This window comes from Varanus komodoensis, unplaced genomic scaffold, assembly GCF_004798865.1.
Source record: "Varanus komodoensis strain SLA01 unplaced genomic scaffold, ASM479886v1 scaffold4, whole genome shotgun sequence".
Taxonomy (NCBI): Eukaryota; Metazoa; Chordata; class Lepidosauria; order Squamata; family Varanidae; genus Varanus; species Varanus komodoensis.
The window spans coordinates 48,430,872-48,450,223 of record NW_025335941.1 but is presented as its reverse complement, the minus strand read 5'-3'; the positions used below and the strand labels follow the sequence as shown (position 1 = coordinate 48,450,223).

Sequence of the window (19,352 nt, the reverse complement as noted above, 5' to 3'; positions counted from 1 at the left end):
TGTTGACCTATAACATGCAGGCCATGCATGCAGGATGGCCAGAAGAGAGGATTGATCCAAATTCTAATATAGATTATTTCCAAATTACAATCTTATCATGTATTACAGTTCTATTTCTTGTGATCTGTAGGTTATACTGGAAACCAGTTCTGATCTTCCACAGATTGATTATTTATTAAGTCAGCTAACAGAAGAAATATATAGTTGAAGGAATATGTGGGAAGGCATGAGGTATGGTTCCTTGGTCATGCCTACTGGATGGGGGCAGGTACACACATCCAGCCATGGTAAGAGTCTAGATTCTAGCTTTACAATGTTCCAAAAGATCTGTACAAGCTTTCCAGTGATGTGCTTACAGAGAGATAGTGAAGGACTGCAGGTTCTCTTGCTTTAAAAAGAAAAAGGAGTTACATCCATTCTATTACTGATTTTAAGGTAGCAGTAATATATTACAAGATAGTGCTCATTCACACACACAAACAAGGAAACATCCAGACAGGGAACAAGCTGTAAAGAACACAGCCTTCTGGGCATTTTCTTCAGCTGTTGGGAATGAAAGAGGCCGTTTTTCTGGGTGCACTTTCCAAGACCAGAGTGCCAAGACTCTTTGGGTGAGGACTGGGAAACAAAGTCTGTGGATATAGAGAAGGGTGGAGCGTGGGTGTTCAGGCAGCCCTTGGGAACTGACAGTTTGAAATAGGTCCAGTCCCTGACCCAATGATGTGGCATCAGGTGAGATGGGCTAACCAATCAGAGGGCCTGTCTAGATCTAGGAGGCTAGCCCTTCTCCATAGGGGCACATCCTGAGGAAGGGAGCCCTGGGTTACTAAAAAGGAGGGCTCATGGAAAGAGTCTCTAGTATGGGTTTAATGAACCACTCTGTGCATGTTCAGAGGCTCTTCCTCTGCTAGCTATAGTCTGCTGGCTGTACATTGCAACTGAAGTGCTTTTTTGCCAATTAAATGAAAGAAAGCAGGAGGAAACCCAGTTCCTGACATCAACCCTGATACACAATTGCCTTATTTGCCATATAGGGAAGTCCAGTTCAGCAAGATGTGAAGCAAAGTAAGGGATTCCATTTGGCCAGTGCTTAAGTTCTGAAAGCAGAGTTGTGATGACTTGGACTCTTTAGGCTTTCACCCCAGCACAGAAATCATTTTGATGCCAGGAGCTCTATGCGTTGGTTGCAGTTAGTATGCACAAAGAGAGATAAAGGAATATAGTATTGAAATCAGTCCAGGCAAAGTCCTGGTGAAACAGGGATCAAACTCCAATTAACCCACATTTTAAAACTGCTGACTTTTGAGGGCAACAGTCAAGGCTCCAAAGTGTTGAATTCAGACTTTGATTAAATTTTGCCTTCTTTCTCTAGCACTCAACTATACTGTTGTCATGCTCCAGCTACATTTTGGCTGCAGTCCTATACTCATTCTCCTGGGAATAAGCCCCACTGAACACAGTGGGGCTGACATCTGAATATAGATGCATATGATTGCACTGTTAGGCTTCCCTCTGCAAACACAGTCCAGAATTGTTAAAACTGGACTTACAAACCCAGGTTTTCAGCTGTTTACATCACAAGAGTTAATATAAAACTCTGAAAGTTGATAATGAGGCAAAAACAGAAAGAGCCACATTCTGTCCTGTACATAATTTGCCAACACGGTGTTGATGCAATAACAAAGGCTATACTCTTAGCTCAGTGGCAGAGCACATGCTTCGCATGGAGAAGGGCGAGGTCAATCCCTGGCATCTTCAGGGAGGGCTAGGAGACTCCTACCTGAAAGTCAGGAAAGCCACTTCCAGGCAGTGTCCCTGATCATGAAGGTAGGTGGACCAATGTTCTGACAACATAAGGCAGCTTCTCATGTTCCTAGGTCTTGTGAAGACTATCCTGTTGCCAAGTATTCAGCAGATTGCTTGTCCTAATTGCTGTTATTCAGATACTCCAGAGCATTAAGGAATAAAGGAGTCCCGTTTCACTAACCAATTCTGGCAAAGCATCAGGGAATCAAAATTTACTAAACATTACGTAGAGACAAATCACATAATGGGTACAATCCACTGGTTATCACAAGCACAGCACTCCGGAAGCACACCAGTGTCTTCATGTTTTCCTTTAAGAGCAGGACAGTGTTCTGTGCCAGCCATCTGTGATATGAAGTGGAAAATGTTCCAAAACAGACATTTTTTCTGTGCTTTATTTCCTTCATGACTTTCCCCCTCATTTTATAAGTCAGCAACAAAGAGTAGATACAAATTGCAAAGTCACTATTGAGCAAGCTGGGCAGCTTCAAAGTCGCAGATGAGTTGTCAGTTTATCAGGCTCAGTTCTATGGGTTGTTAAAATGTATTAGTGTGTCAACAGGTGCCAGCACCTTTTTGTTTCCCCACCTTAAATTCAAAAATGCAAGGAAAACACATGCTAGTGATCTTAAAAAACAAACAAACCAAAAACAAGTACTCAAATAAAATAATTCAACTTAAAATAACATGTGTATCATAAAAAGCATGCTTTCATTTCTCCCTCAAATATTTCAGGTCAAATACTTGCAGTTTGAGACAAAAATTAACAAGAAGTGCTCTTTTTGTTTTATGAAACACAAGTAAAACAAACATGCGAAATTAGGTTACTCCTTAAGGGAGCAATAAGTTTTCTGATGCAAATTAACCTAATTTGCAAAGGGTAACTTGCATTAGCTGCCCCATATAACAGATTTTTTCCTATGCAAATTAATTTAATTTGCATGGAATCTCCCCCCCCCCCCCCCCCACACATGCATTCTTTTTTTCTGGAAAACCCAAACTGATATCAGCAATGGTAAATCCCACTGGAAATTTTTCAGCTACAGAAGATTATTCTGGACAGTTTATAGAACACTGCAAGGTAATTTACCACATTCTGTTAAACATTCTCCCCTAATCATATCTCAACATTGCAGAGTGAGCACTATTGTCAAACACAGGGCTCATTGCACAAGCCCATGAAGACATTACACATACTCTGCAGCTTTAGTTTTTCCTCTATATTTGCAAAACAATCCATAGCCAATACAACACACACAGACATTCATAACTCTGTTGCAGATCCAGCTTGCTCCAAGTCCATGCTTACCTGATCACAACCGGCATTCACTAGCTCCTGCAGCATCTGCCTATTAACTTCAACAGTTGCAGAAGTAGTGCCCAACTCATTAGCAAAAGGCAACAAAGAATATCTGATTTCTCGCAGTGCTTTCTGGTAAGGCCCAAACTTGGCAGCCGGTCTCATTTGCTGCTGCCTGGCAGCATCTTTCCCTACTAGAATTTTAGGGTCCAGAGAAGTTTCACCACCTGGCCCAATAGGTAATCCCTGACTGGAAGATTTGGTAGGCTGCTTCAAACCTTCCCGAATCTCCTGCAATCTTTGTCTGCTGTTCCCAGAGTAAGTGGTAGCAGGGAAAGTCTTTGGCCTCATGGTTAATCCAGTTTTGTCTCAGCATAAATCCCAACGTCTTTTGCACATAACCAGAGGGGCATTCAATGCTGTTCTTCTTGAGGTTATCAGTTTGCTGTAAAACATAATCCCTTGAAAACAATTCCAATGTAGACTGCAAACCTCTGGCGTGGGGACCGGCTCGTTTCTATTTTGTGCAATCCTTGGCACACCAACGGCAGTACATAAATCTTAAACAGCAGTGGCGGCTTCTTCAACTCACAGTTTTCATGGTTCCTATACACAGGGAGAAACCCAGCAACTTCATCTTGCTGTTTTTCAGTGTCTGGAAAAAAGAACACAGATACTTTCATGCAATTCCCTTTGTTTTATTTAAAATGCTTCCTTCTTAAGACATGAAAGCCAGGCTGGTGTATTATTATGGCCTTGTTTATATACTGCTTGTCTTATAAAATCCTAGCGAGTGAACGATAAAAGATTTAAAAGTATGCAGAATATGGAAATACACCACAGATAAATGTGTCCAAGAGGTTTTACACTAAATCAATCCAACAATAAACTAAGCATTTAAAAGCTTTCCCCAAAACAGGAAGCTCTTAACCATTTTCCCCAAATAAAGTTGGGTGCCTGGGGTCTTCACTGAGCAAAATGTACTTTAGGACTGGAATAACAATTCTACTCAGTGAACAGAGTTTTAAACTTGAGCTGAGGAGTCCTGGATTCAAATTCAGATTTATACTAGGTGATGAAATGCAAGTCAATCTAACAACAGCTTCACTTAATAGAATGCATGAGAGGATGAAAATGAGACCATATTATGCACACTGGAGGAATAGTGAGATATAAATGTGGTTTGTAATAATAATACTTGCATTTTTGGCAGAAATTGCAGAACCATGGAAACAATGAGTTTACAAGCCACAATAAGCTGAGGGCACAATGCTATAGCTGCTAGACATTGTCTAGACAGCCATAGGAGAATTCAGAGTTCAAACTCTGACCTTGAAACTCGCTCCAAAGTTGGAGCTGGTTCACCAGAACTCTCTCCCCCTACCCTTGTAGCTGACACAGGAAGAATCATGCCAGCTACAGCTCCAAAGTTGCAAGAGCAGCCCTAGAAATGGCATTTTGTGAATGTTCCAGGAGGCAAGGAGACGGCTGCAACAGCAGGCTAATAGCCAGGCAGTCCCTCAAAATGTTTAGACAGCTGAAAGCAACTATCTAAGTGTTTGCACAGCTCCTTCTACCCTCTACAGCATGGATCCTCAACTACAGCCTGCGGGCCGGATCCAGCCCCCATGCCCACTTATCTGGCCCCCAATAGAGGTTTTGGACTTGCTGCGCATGCGTGTGGCAAGGCAGGGACTTGCTCATGCAGAGAAAGTTTTGGGCTCACTCGGAGAAATGGATCTCCTTCTGAGCAAGCTGGCACCTCACCGCACATCCCATGTCCCCCTGCCTGCACCGCCTTGGTGGCCTGCACCCATTGCCGGCACCTTTCAACTGGCCCCCTGTTGAAAAAGGTTGAGGACCCCTGCTCTACAGGGTACCCATAGCAGAGTGCTCCAGACTTGGAAGATGACAGGCAGTTGCATTGGTTTAAACTGTTAATATTCTTATCTGGAAGTGTTTTTCAACAGAGTTCTGGCCAAACAATTTAGACAATGCACACAAGCTCACAACTAGAAACGTGCAACTCAACTTCACCTTACAGCTGTTTGAGCAACTGACCCATACAACAAATGGGATTGTATTCAAAGGCCACGGCACAATGGTAACACTGCAGTGAAAAGGATTTAACTTTTGCAGTGAAACGGTTAGGAGACTATTATTGATTCAGCAAGTTCGGGTAGCACAACAGTGGCTGTGTATACCAGCCAAGGCTTTGCTGCTTGAATCAAAAGACAACAGAGGCTATTGGGCATGAAGCTGGGGAAATGGCAACGTTAAATGAGTTCTACTCACAACAGGACCAGAGCCCACCAGCTCCCTCCATGGTGCGGGGATAAATTTAGAAGTGCAGGCACTCATCATGACAATCCCCATAGCAACTTCCTAAGGACAGTCCAAAAATTCAGGGTGCTGTGTTGATCCATTTTATCCCCTCCAGAAGCAGGTCTTTCATAGAGCAAATTGGTCTTAACAGCCCATTCAAGGCCATCTCATCAGGAAACACTTTGCATTACAACAGGCTGCAATATATTGATGCTAGGGAAATTTATTGCCCATCTCCAGCTATTCTGAGAATTTCAACTAAACTCAGAAGAAATAGAAAATTCTAAGAGAGGTAGATTGGCATCCTGCTAAGTAAAAGGTGCTGGTGCCATATCCCTGTGAAGTCCTGGCTCCCACTGCCCCCATAAACACAGGTGCAATATTTCAACACAAATAAATTAGGCCCTAAATATATGAAGGGACAAAGCTCATGCCCAAACAATTCCCACAGAAGTCAAGCAGATGCAGAACTGACAAAGCTGCAACACATACTAACTGTCTAATCTGCAGACCCTGAACCTCAAAGACCAATAAAAAGGACAGCATCAAGAAGCATGCTGAACAACAGATACACACAAATAGCAGACATTGGCAGACCACAAGATGATGATTCCTGCATGGAAGCAGGGCTGATGCTGCAGCCACAACCCTCAGGAACCACCCAGAGGACTTAAGGCTTCAGCAGAGAGACTTAGAACCAAGATCACCCAAATGATCATGGATGCATAGCAACAATATGAATTCTCAGGTTGAAGGCCACATCTCTGTCCATGCTGAGCCTCTTCTGGGGATAATAATCTATGAAGCTACAAACTAATAAGTGATATGATTTTGGTGCTTCTGTGTTCAGGCACAACTTAGAACATGCATACATAGGTAAAATTTCCAATGTTGCTATTAGGATTCTTACATCGAGATCCCAAGCAAAATTACACAGAAATGCTACTGATTTCATGGAATTTACATTCAAGTAACCACGCTCAGGACCATTACCAGCAAACGAATTTTGTCTAACAAAGAGGGAGCAGAGGGGGAACAACCAGAAAAGTGTATAATGAACAAAACAGAAATGCATACATGAAAACTTGCTTTGAGGGCAAGCCTTCCATCAACACAAAGACGAACTAGCTACGGCATACACAGCTGGTGCAAACAGTCCACATTCCTCTGGATAAGAGCCCAAGCCTGCTCGATCAGCAAGCTAGGTGTGATAAAACTGTCCATAGGATTCTGCAGTCTCCATGCAAATAGACAGGCCTTGAGATGATGCCAACAGAGACAGGGAGATGCCTTATCAAAGAGGTGATAGTGGAAAAACCAGAAATGACTATTTAGGTTCAAAATCTAAGCCAGATTTTGCTGGGCTTCAATACAGTCCAAAAACAAAACCAACCACTAATGGGCAAAGTACATCCCCATTCATGTTGACGTTTGCAGGTAGCTTCCAGACTCACCTTTCTAAATAACTGTCACTACCTACATTTTTTAAAAAAATTATTTTGATCTTTCGCGCCCCTTATTTATTTTTCAAATTATTGTCCCACTTTGTTTTTCTTAGACTTTCTATTTTGGGGGATGTGGTTAGCAAAAAGCTGGGACCACATACAGCTTGTGCAATTCCAAGTGTCCGCATGGAAGAACCAGGAACTATAGGTTATACAGAGAAAGCAAAGATGTAGATGCTAAAATGAAATCATATACACATCACTGCGCATTTTCCTGGCCCACCAACATCTGCTAGCAAGATATTACAGCCAAGAAAGAAGGGAAGCCTGCTTCTGAACAGATATGCACTTAGGCCAGAATCCAAAAGGAATGAGATGTACACATGAAATAACTGTGTGCATAAAATCCGAAAAAGAGAAAGAGCCCTGTGTGCAAAACTCACTCGTGCAGCTGAACCTTTGCTTTCATCTGTCATCACAGCAAGTTCCCATTGTTTAGCTTCTGTTTAAAGATCGAAATGTCTGTTTGACACTGAGAAGAGCCTGAAGTAAAAAGAAAATGGAAACTGTAGCTGCATACACAATTCTATGACGCATGAGTATTCTCTGGTTCCCAGTCTCAAAGTACATCTGTACGGGGTCTTCCACATACTCTTACTTCAGATATTAGCACTAAATTTGGGCCATGAACTTCAAGTCTTCCCAAAAGTGGGAATCATGTGCTACAGCAAAAACCTAGATACAACTTTGTGATTGTACAAGTACTTATAAAATGTAAGGTAATTTTTTACATTTTCAGTGCAAACAAAGTATAGGCTAAAGGAGGCTGAAAGGTTGTATGTATGCTTTAGCAAATGGCAAAATGAGTAACCAAATTCCTTAAAATGTCTATTACAGACCTTAGCCCACACTACATTTCACTTGCTCCTCATTTTTCAGAGGGTCAGATGCACAGATGTTTAATAGCAGTCGTGTGGTGCAGGGAAAAATGCAGTTTGAACTAGAGGCACAACTGATATGGATAAACAGCAGCACGACTATTTCTTGAAGAGCAACTGACTGGAGGCTGCTTTATGGGGCAAATTTCTTCGTATAAGGAGGCTAGTGCAATTTACCATGCCACTGCAAATTGCTCTAAAGTGAGATCACAGCAGCGTGGCAAAAGTATCTGCCTTTCAGTTGCTCATGTGAACAACAGCACCTGTCAAAATCAGTGAATTACAGGAGATTCTAATGCATCCAAATTGTTTAAAGCTCTATTAGGAACCTTAGAAATAGCCTCACCAACACTGCTTGAAGTCTTGGCAAAAAGCATGCAAAACAGAATTAAGGGCACAATCCTATGCAAAGTTAGATAGAAAAAAGGCCTACAATTCCCACATACCACATCCATTGCATTCTAACTTGCTTTTCTTCCTCCAGAGGCTATGTAAGCCATCATTCTCTATTATTACTGTGGAAAGAAGGTGTCTTTGTATCCAACAAATTCCAGATTCTCCAGTACACAGGTGACACAGAAGAGGAAAGTCCTCCTTCCTCTGTCAACAGCTGCAGGGCCTACACTCATCAAATGGAAATATGAACAGATTATTCTGGCACTAAAGATATCTATTTGACTTTAAAGGAACTCCCTTGTAAATCTAACTAGTCTAGACGTTAAACTCTCCAGGGCAGTGACTCTCTCTCCATCAAATTACACAACAACATGTAGTACTACCTTCAACACAAGCAAGCGATAACATCACTTAGTGTCTTTAAGCTGTAATAATTAACATGCTTTACTGTTTTGCAACAAATTAAAAGTGGGGATCAAGAAGAAAATCCAGACTTTCTGATTACTTGGCGGTTTTAGATTAGGGGCAGACAGAAAGTAGAATGGAGATACTGTTGGATCTCTGGGTAATTTGGGTGACAGACTGGCAAGACTTTCTGATTCTTGAGCGTTTTATCAATAAGAGGAAAAAGTGAACAATTTAAGAGAATCTGACATAGCAGGATTTGTGCTATTAACATATCTCTTGGCCCCAGTGTTCCTCATTTATATTTACATTTGTATGCACCATATAAGGCTTGAAGGTACTTAGTTCCACCACACCACACCACACCACCACTATCCCCATAATTTGGTGGCCTGGACTGTGATTATTGGACTTCAGGATATCAGTAAACAACAAATATATTTCACAAGCTCAAAAGCTGGCCATACCTGTTTCATATTTCATACTACCAAAATAGGACTTAATTAGTGGGATGTCCATAGTGTGCCAGCACTATTCTGGCTCATGAAAACACAGTGGACCCACTGGAAAGTTATCTGTGATCACTGCAATAAGGGGAACAAACAATCATACTAAACAACAGGCAAATTATGTCGGCTACATGGCTCTACTATTCACCCTGGCTATGTCCCTCTCATGAGCCACACAGAAGTGATAAGGCCTGCCAAAGGGGCAAAGCTGCTTACTTGTTTCATGTACATCTTACCTTCCCTCCAAAGAGCTGAAGGCAGCATACATGATCCTCCTTCTCTTCCATTTTATCCTCACAACAACCTGTGAGGTAGGTTAGGCAAAGACTGCATGGCTGAGTAAGGAGCAGAACTCAGAACCCCCTAGTCCCAGTCCAACACAGTAGCCACTATGCCACATTAGCTCACAATTGGCTACATGGGAGAGTCTCACATTCCTTCTGGTTCAGCATAAAAGTGGAGTGCAATTTGCCTAAGAGATATGACAACAGTCACTGTACAAATGATCATGAAATACAAATGGGCTATGTTAAGGCACTGTTTATCATGCCGGTGATGTACCAACACCGATGAAGCTCCTTAAACCATCCCATATATAAAAAGATGGATGGACCATTTCAGTATGTAGGTAGAATAGAAATGGATCTGTCCCCAAACCAAGAGATTGTGCCACAAAGCTGAGCTTATGCATATTGCCATGGATTTGGTAAGAAGCACCAGAGACAGTTATGAACCTTATATTCTTGTTGAGAATCTGCTCCTACACATTCAAAGGAAGGTACAGTTATTTTAGAAAGAAAGTATGACCTACCTAAACAACAGCCCCCTGAGAATTAGCATATCATCATCTTCCCTGTCGTTTAAAGACAAGATTTTTCCAGTTCCCTCCAACACATCAGAACAACAGCAGGAAGCCTGTGGCTCTCCAGATGTGTTGGTGATTTCTGTTAGGGCTGTCAAGAATTGTAGGCTAAAACACCTGGAAGGCCACAAATCTTCCACCTCTTTTGTACAGTGACAGTCACTGTCAACCTTTGGCTTGACAGAGAGCTTTTGGTTGTTGGGCAGTATAAAAATGTAATAAATAAATAAAATAAACCTATTTCTGAAGATGCTCTACAGATAATACTTGCATCATTCTTGTCATATGGGGGGATGTGAAACACATAACAACAGACCATAACATTAATCTGAATTGCACTGCCTTAACTAAAGGTATCCAAGCTAACTATAGCAATGCATACTGGATTTACTCTATTGGAGACAGAAAGGGCCCAAATATTCCTATTGCAATTTTCACATAAAAGAAGCCTATACAGACTAATCTCATGATTCAGATAATGTGCTATACAAAGAGCCTATGGGTCTACCTTACCTGTCTAGTCCACTTCCCTCTTTTTATATTTGAAGCACGCACTTAACCTGGTGACTTCATTTCTACTCAGCTAGTGTTCTTCATCCACCCATCCCTGCCATAGTTCTTAAGCTATTTAATTATGCAACCTAGCTAATTTGCCAGATGAGTTACCCATGACACCAATTAGCCCTATGCTATACTCACTGATGCAGTAGACATACAGAGCAAGCAAAGGATTACCCAATTCTCAGGAGAGCTTGGAAGAAAAAAAGAGAGAACAGTCCTGTTGTCCCAGCTTGACCTCAATATATGAAGAAGCAGAATCATTGGATATAAACCATCCCCACATATCCCTAAAGATATCCCATTTGGCCTGGCATAACCAGTTTGTAGATGCAGGAGATGCTTGCAACATGGAAATATTAGAAGTACCAGCCTCAAAATTGCCATAAGTATGCAAACCAACAGCAGAACCAAAAGCAACCTGTAGGGCCATCTATACAAACCACAGTTCCAAATATTCTTTACTGCGGAACTTCATAACCCCACAGAACCTAATGAGTATCTACTATTTCTTAGTAATTCTGCACTTTAATAACCCACACAATACATTATTACAAAATATAAATGGTAACATTGTTCACAGCTGTTTGCAGAAATGTTCAAGTTACACAAAAGTCTTAATTAGGAACTGATGGGCCAGTTAACTAGCTTCCTCTGTGCATTGTTTGATGAATTCCACAATAATTAAAATCTCCTGTAATTATACCAAAAAAGTGCATTATCAATTCCAACCCGGTACATGCATACTCAGAAGTTCTGCTTCCTTCAACAAAACTTACTCACTTGTACTGTCAGTGTTGTTCCTCTCTCCTTAGAACAATTAGGACAACAACTGTCAATAGTGAACTATCATTTCAGGAGAAGTAGCTACATCAGTTTAATGCAGCAGAACACAAAGTTCTGCAGCCCCTTAAAGCTTTGAACATTTATCATGTCATGAGCCTGTAACTGTGGAAGTAGGAATTTGATTACAAAACTCATACAGCATGTCATAACAAACTTTTGACTTATTTATTATTACATTTATATCCTTTTTCCCCATCTGGAAAGGAACTCAAGAAAGCTTACATAACCTTCTTCATCTCCCTTTTATCCTCATAACAATCCAGTGAAGTATGTTAGGCTGAGAATTAGTGTTAAGTCCAAAATTACCCAGTGAGTTCTATGGCCACGTGGGACTAGAACCCACATCTCCTGAGTTTCCCACATTCTAACCACCAGTGAGATTGTTTTAGTTGTTTAAATTGCTTTCAATTTTGTATATTGGATTTTTTTCTGCATTCTTTTAATTTTTATGAATTGCTGTCAGCTTCCCAAAGAGCTTTGGCTACTGCATGATAACATAAATTATTACTACTACTACAACTATTATACACCGCACTGATACCACACTATGATTGAAAAACTGAATCTTGCCATTCAATATTATACAAAGCTAGTAAACCTTTACGAAAGATACATATGAAGTCATCTGACTGTGTGTGTATGTGTTTCAAGTGAGAATTTACACCCCCTTCTTAGATTATTCCGTAAGAATAAGAGATCAAATATCTGAAGCTACTTATTTGAAAGAAGGGTGCTTGTTAAGGTGGAGAAAGGGGAAATTATCATTTGAAAATACATCTATCCCAAAGAGAAATCACCAGATTTTATTGCATTAAGAGTCTTGTGACGTTTTAACGGCTAACAAATTTATTCTGACATCTGTGGACTAGAGCTACTTCATCAGGTACATGGAACATTATGGGTCCCACCAAAGCCATCCCTTGTTCGCTACATCCATGTCTTCAGTTGCCAAGTAGATCCTTTTTAGCTTTTGCTCGACATTGTTATTTCTTTCAAAATTCTGCAAGGGAACCATATCCACTTGGATATCCACTCCCCTGCAATTAATGCAGAATAGAGCACAGAATAATATGATTTTAAAACCAGCAATTTCTAACAGAGGTTGCACACGCGCAGTGCATACTGGGAAATACAAGAACAAGTTTGAACTGTCACATGCAAAAGCATCCAAGATTAAACCCTGGAACTTAAACACAGGATTCTGCTTGGGTTTACAAGGGACTCAATTAAACCAGGCGTGGGCAATTTGTACCCTTTCCAGATATGAGGACATAAACTCCCATCATAATGAGTTATAACTGCCCACCCCAAATTATAACTTGCCCACCCACAGAGCTTCAGCTATTGGATGGCACAAGAGACTTAACAAACAAATTAATAACTGACCAGCACCAAGATAGTCTTTGCAAACAAAAATGAAAAAGTTGCCCACCCTTGAATTAAAGGGTAGCCAGCATGAGGAAAATCTTTGCTATCAAAAATGTGTGCAGCCTCCCGATTTTTTCTGTCCTACTCACTCGAAGTTTAAATTCACCCTCCCCGAAACTTCAGAGTTGCGTCCCTCCAGCTGACACGAGCGAGGGGGAGCCGCGGCGGACGGTTCTCGGGGCTTACAAGGGAGCAAGACACCGCGCTCAACTGTCACAAACCGCACTCATGCCCACTCCAAAGGGGCTGAGGGAAGGGAGGCAAGGCCTGCCGTGTGGAAAAGGTGGGTGTGGGCAGCGCAAGCGGCAAGGGCGCCTTGCCGGCCAAGGGCCTGGGACGCAGCGAAGCAGTAGTCCGCAGCGCACAAAAGAGTCCCGGGCGAGCGGCAAAGGTGCCCCTCCCCTCCGCACCGCCTGGCTTCCGCGGACTGGGAAGTTTTCCTCAGCGGCACTGGATCTTTTATTCCGACAGGGGCCCGCGAGAGGCCTCGAGCATGGCCGGAGGGAGCGCCATGCTCCGGCCCGGGGGCGGGCTCGCTGCCTGCCAGGCGCGCACCCAGCAACGCGGCATTCCCTTGCAAAGGCCTCTCTCTGGAAGGGCTCAGAAACGGAGCAGCCGAGGCAGCCGCAGGAACCGAAGGTCACTTGGCCACTCCCGAACCCAGGAAGGCTGCAAACCGTGTCATTGGGAGGAGGAAGAAGCCCCGTGGAACGCGTGGAAACATGCATGCGCGGCACGATCGGGTTGCAAGACTCAGCCTCCTGTCGCTTTCCGGCACATCCTCAAGGGTCGCGCCCTCCTCCGCATTCCTTAATCCGAAACAAATGGGCCAGGACTGATTTACCTGGTGACAGATCACTAGAGATGATTATCAGAACCAGCCATGCTGCGCGTTAAAAGGTAGAACTTTGTTTGCTCACTCGTGCAGCTTCACGCAAAAAGACCGCAGAGGGCTGACTTTAAACTGACAGTGGCCACGGGTTAAAATGTTCCGCGTGGGAACGTTCCACTCGTGGCCCACCACTTATAAACGTGTTTATCACACGAGCGGGGGCACAATCATGTGTACAGCGAGCACGTTAGTGACACAACCAAGCATAGGATGAACCCCCTGTACACGTAAACTGGCAAACAGGCGTGTAAATGCTCTTGCACTCGACGGGGCGCGCGTGGCAGGCTTAGCCTCCTGAGGATGCTGGTCTAACAAAACGGGAAGGCACCGGATCAAGGAAGCCCTTTCTTTGTCACCTCTTTGCTTCAGCCGACAAGGCCCACTGGTCGGCACCTAGATTGCCTAGCAGGCTACTTGGAAACGGGAGCGGCGGCGGCCAGTGCCTCAACCCCTCACCCTCTGAGGGGAGTTTTGCAAGCGAAGTCTGTTGCCACAGATACCATTTCCTCTACACATACACTCCGCATCTGGGCGAAGGAAAGGCAGTGAGTGGGCTGTCAGCATCTCTGAAGAGTGCAGATTTGGCCCAGGGGCCTCTAGTTGCTACCTGCTGGTGTGAACCAAAAGATGCTTTCCTGTCTCACCTTCCTTCTTTGCCCTGCACACTCTCCGCCTTGCAGCCTCTCGCCCCCACTGAGACAAGAGCTCCGTCCAGTCGCATTTTGGCCCTGCCCGGCCGGCCTTGCCTGCCACTCTACCCTTAACACACTGCCGCGACGGAGAGGGGGTGGGGGGGGCACCTTCCTTGGCCCAAAGTGGCTCGCCTCGCTGCCCTCCACCACTCCCTTTTAGGGACTTTCCCCCTCCCTCCGAGTTCCTTCCAACTTCCAAGAAGGAAGCGTTCCCCTTCACGGATCGCTCAGCTCCCCCTTCCTTCCTGGAATCGTAATAATAGGAATGTTCACACACAGTATGAAGGATTCCCCCGGGGAAAACCGCCCCTCCCAAACCGCCGCACTGCTGCTTCCTACCTCCTCCTACTGAAAAGAACAAAATCAGGCAAATACGAAATAGTAGCGGTGGCGTTCAGCCTGCCTCCACCGGGGAAGCCCTCGCCCCACCCCCGCTCCGCAGCTCTTACCTTCTGGGTCTACGGAGGAAGGGGTTTTCCCGCATTCAGCCCCCCTTCTCTGGATGCCCAAATGAAAGTCAGGGGGCAGCTTCCGCGGCTCTCTTCCTGTGCCTATTATAGCTACCGCTGCCGCCGCCACCCCCGGCGCGCTGCACTTTCCCCATTCTTCTCTTTCCCCCTCTCGGGCTCTGAATGCGGCGGCAGCAGGGCACAGTTGGGACATTCGCTACATTGTTAGCATTCCATTCGCGCCACGTGACCCGGGCTCCGGCGTCATTCCATCGCCCGCCCTTCGCATACCAGCGAGGAAGGGGGGGTGGAGTCCCACCGCAGTTTCGCGCCTGGCCCGCCCCCCAACCGAAGTAAGGCGAAGCTTGCAGCCTACCTGTTGCAGTTGCTTTGGGGCTGCGATGGCAGAGGGCCCGTAACGGCTCGGACGGAGGGTCCAGCATCTGGCTTCCAGTGGTTGAGAGATTTGGAGCGTGCCTCAGGCTCCGGAGCACCCTCCCTCTTCGTTTGTCTTTGCAAATTCTCCCCTCCTTTCCAGGGGCGGTGCTAGGTTCCGAAAAGATCCAGCGCTCAGGCCCACTGGAAAAAAGGCACAAATTTACATATGCTAATTTACATATGCTCTAAAATCTGTCCGCGTGTATGCGCCTTTCAAGTATCCAGTTATTTGTAAAGAAAGGATGCAAGGACAGCGGAGAGGCGGGCATTTAATTTCAGAAAGAAACCTCGGGCAATGAGATTTGTGAGGAGAGAAGGACGTAAAGCGATTGTGGGCAAAAAGCCACCTAAGCTGGGAGATCTGATACAACAGAGGTTATCAGAGCTCTGGACCTTTATTTCAGCAAGTGCCTGTGGACTGTATGGAGAAGGCAGCTTTAGAGGCCGTGTGCCTATGTACCCCAGTTTCTCGGGACCATGGGCAGGAGGGTGCTGCTGTACTCATATCCTGCTTGTAGATTTCTCATGGACACCTACTGGTTGCGGAATACCAAACTAGATGGAAATTGGTCTGACTGCAGCATGACTGTTCTTAGGTTTGTAAACTGGAAATTGCCCTTGGGGCTTGAAACATTTTGGATGGTGTCTTCTCTATGCATTAACCTGGGGGCATATTAACCATAATCTGATAGGTACACCAAGGTAAAGCAAATCAGATTTTTATGGAGGAGGGAGCATAGGGCAGAAAGAAGAGTAAGAACATAGAAGGGCCTTGCTAGATCAAACCAAAACCAAATAGAATGGGTGCAACGTTCTATTCCCAGAATGGCCAACCAATTGCAAATCTGTAAACAACATACGGGATGAAGTGGGATTTTACAGCTAAGTAAATGGTCTGGAACTGGGCTGTAAAGTCCTGTGCTTGTTAAATGGATTGAACATATGAAAAGGCTTTATTGTCATCTGTTGCCTATTTACCTAAGGACTAGGTTCTAGCCCTCTGGATGATTTGCATACAGAATCAGGTTATTCATCGTGCTCAAACATGTATTCTCTGTCAGGCGGTGCTCTCCAAAATTGTGGGCAAAAGCAGTGCTACCTGTGATCCTCTTCATTTGGAGGTGGATCTAAGCTGAATCCTTTGGCAAACAAAATTTGTCCTGTGCTACTGATTTATGACCATTCCTAACAGGAGCAAGATTGTACCTCTTCTCCATAATTAGATCCTAAAGCATTGCTTATTCTGAAGTAAGTCCATATGAATTCAGTGTACTTCCAAATTTCCAAATTAACCATTGAAAAATATTTCTGCAGACGTAGACACTGCTCTATTCAGCAGGGCTTAGTCCCTAGTAATTATGTTTAGGAAGATATAACAGAGGTTTATGAAAGCATGCCAGGTGCAGAAACTGTTTTCTCCCTCATAGTATGAGAGCTCAAGGTCACCTATTGGATCTGGTAGCACATTCAGAGAAAATAAAGTACTTCAGCATAGAATAGTAGAGTTGGAAGGGGCCAAGAAGCCCATTGGGTCCAGCCTCCTGCGGTTGCAGGTCACCAATTTACACCATCCCACTCACCAGCCCTAACCCTTACATAATTTGTCTTCATGGAATTTGCTCCCTCAAGACATGAGTGATTGCAGTAGCTAAGAATCCTCCATGAATTTGACATTTAAACTTATCCAAATCTTAAATGTCTTTAAAAGACAAACTCTATAGAAGATACAAGTATTAGCTATTAAAAATTTAGAGGTAGGATAAACAGTTGTTTGGGGATAAAAGGTGAAGAACGGACACTGCCTTTATAACCTATTGGAGGTCTTCCCAAATTGACCACTGCTAGATGCTGAATTAGATGGACCCAGTAGGGTTTCTTTCTTTCCTTTTTTATGCAACAAGTAAACTAGAGCAAGGGAAACATGCCACAAAAGGAAAGCAAAATAGGATCACTTGCCATTTTGGTAATACTTTGATTTGGAACTCATGAAACCCTGTAGTTAAACAAAGATTTGTTCTCCTGTTGACTTCAATACCATTCCAAAAAAACAACCAGATTTCTATTATAGGCTTTTAGTCTGTGTGTACTTATGTTTATAAGAGAAATATTACAAACTGCTATGTTCCACAAGAAAATATGATTCCACAAACAGAACATGTTTGGTATGTCAGCTGAGCTGCCAGTTTCTCAATGAGAAAGAACTAGGGGTGTCAATCAGAAGAATTTATTGAGAGGAGTTGGAAAGGAAATCCCAGTTTGGAGAACAATAGGAATATCATTACGTTCTGAGATAATTCCAGGCATGAAAGAATGTTGTGGGGTGAAGCAGATCATTTCACAATCATCCAATACCTGCATTTTTAATAATACTTAAATGATATAAGAATGCAGCACAGCTTCATTTAATCCATGAAATGTGGGAATGAGATTGTTTGAATTATAGCATTGTTCATTGTTAGGTCTGGTTTACCAAAACAAAGCCTAAAAGTAATTGTATCTCTTATCCCTGGAAACTAGTATTGTATATTACTACACTTTGATCATTAAATTAAGTGTAAGGATCTTTAGAATAGTTCATATTCATTAATTGTAGCCCAGTCAGTGCAGATTACTATTTATTAACAAGCAAGCAAACAGAAGTGAAGCATTCATGTCTATTTGTAAGATTTTTAACTCGTCTCTCAAGATTCAAAAGTCAGCTTACAATATTGCAAAAACACACAACTTACAATTAAACACACATCCACAACAGCAGAAACTAGTAATTTTCAAATAGCAAACATATAGTGGAATACATGTGTCTTCAGGTTGTTGTTAAAAAAAGAAGTATGGATGAAGGTGGATATATCTCCCTGGGGACAGAGTGCCACCACTGAGAAGCCCTGTTCACCAGCTTAATGGCTCTTGTTCATGGGGCAGGGAGTAGGTCTTCTGACACTGATCTTAATGCACGGGCAGCCTCAAATGCATATGTAGTCCTTCAGATAAGTTGGTCCCAAACCATTTAGGGATTCAAAGCTGGGTGGCAGAAAGTCAATCTTGGAGGGCTTTATCTCCCAGGCAGAGGTTGAGGTGGTTGGATGGGGTTGCTGGAGAAGTGAGTATGGAGCTGGGTGTACTCCAGGGGATGGTGGAGGACAGGAGAACCTGGAGGAAAGTTGTCCATGGGGTTGCGAAGAGTCAGGCACAACTTTGTGACAAAACAACAACAACAACAATCTCTCAGCACTGCTGACCATTGGCCATGCTGACAGAGGCTTCTGGAGTTGAAACCCCAAACATCTGGAGATCTACAACCTGTCTTCCTGCTTTAGAGGACAAAATAAACATCCTGTATTGGGCTTGGAAATGAATAGGCAGCCAATGTAAAAACTATAGGAATAATATGATCCAAGTACCTCATACAAACATTTCAAATTTTGCATTCTGTATCAGTTAGTTTCTGAATTATCTTAAAGGCAAATTCTACACAGAATACATCACAGCAATCTAACCTAGATGCAACATAGGTGTTTCAACTATGGTTAGGCCAAGCTTTTTCCAGCCAGGACTGCAGCTGTTGAATCAGCCTAAGCTGGAAAAAAGCCCTCCTGTCGGCTGATGCCACTGCACCTCCATAGATAGTTCAGGAACTCTCCAAAATACACATGTCCTGACTCTGACTCCCTCTAGAGTTAGATTTAAATGTTCATCTAGGTTGGGGTGGCCCAACACACAGCCCTCAGGCTGCGTGCAGCCCCTGAGGCCTTGGTCTGCAGCCCTCCTGCCACTTGGAGCTCCCCCATTTGCCTTCCCCCGATCCTTCTCATTGGTTGTGCCCCATCTATGGAATGGCCTTCTGAAAGCAGTTCACCTGGTGCCATCTTTACAATAATTTTGGTGCCAGGCAAAAACTATCTTATTCCCAGACATTTTAATATTTGGTTTTATACTGCTCAATTTTGAGGCATGTATTTTATATTGTTTTTTAGTTTTAATATACTATTTTGATCTATTTATATCTGATTCCTCAGGTGCATATTGTATATTTTATTGTATAGTGTTACTGTTTACTGTTATTATA

The 19,352-nt window shown here is 43.4% G+C and overlaps 1 protein-coding gene across 7 annotated transcripts in view; it reads right to left on the bottom strand.

The window, feature by feature from the left end:
* Positions 1-15,313, bottom strand: part of LATS2 (large tumor suppressor kinase 2) — a 65,841-nt gene extending 50,528 nt beyond the window's left edge. For 3 of the 7 annotated variants that reach the window (XR_006415889.1, XR_006415890.1, XM_044441933.1), the window contains exons 1-2: positions 14,852-15,052; positions 3,116-3,761 (exon numbers count right to left, since the gene is read on the bottom strand). Coding sequence is in view for 5 of the 7 variants with exons in the window: in XM_044441933.1 (XP_044297868.1) it covers positions 3,116-3,457 (342 nt within the window). In the remaining 2 variants the exon portion in view is untranslated. Of the gene's footprint in view, positions 1-3,115; positions 3,762-7,319; positions 7,420-14,851; positions 15,053-15,227 lie in introns of those variants that run through there. The other 4 variants (XM_044441935.1, XM_044441937.1, XM_044441936.1 and 1 more) reach the window with 4 other exon arrangements.
* Positions 15,314-19,352: the final 4,039 nt, after the last annotated feature.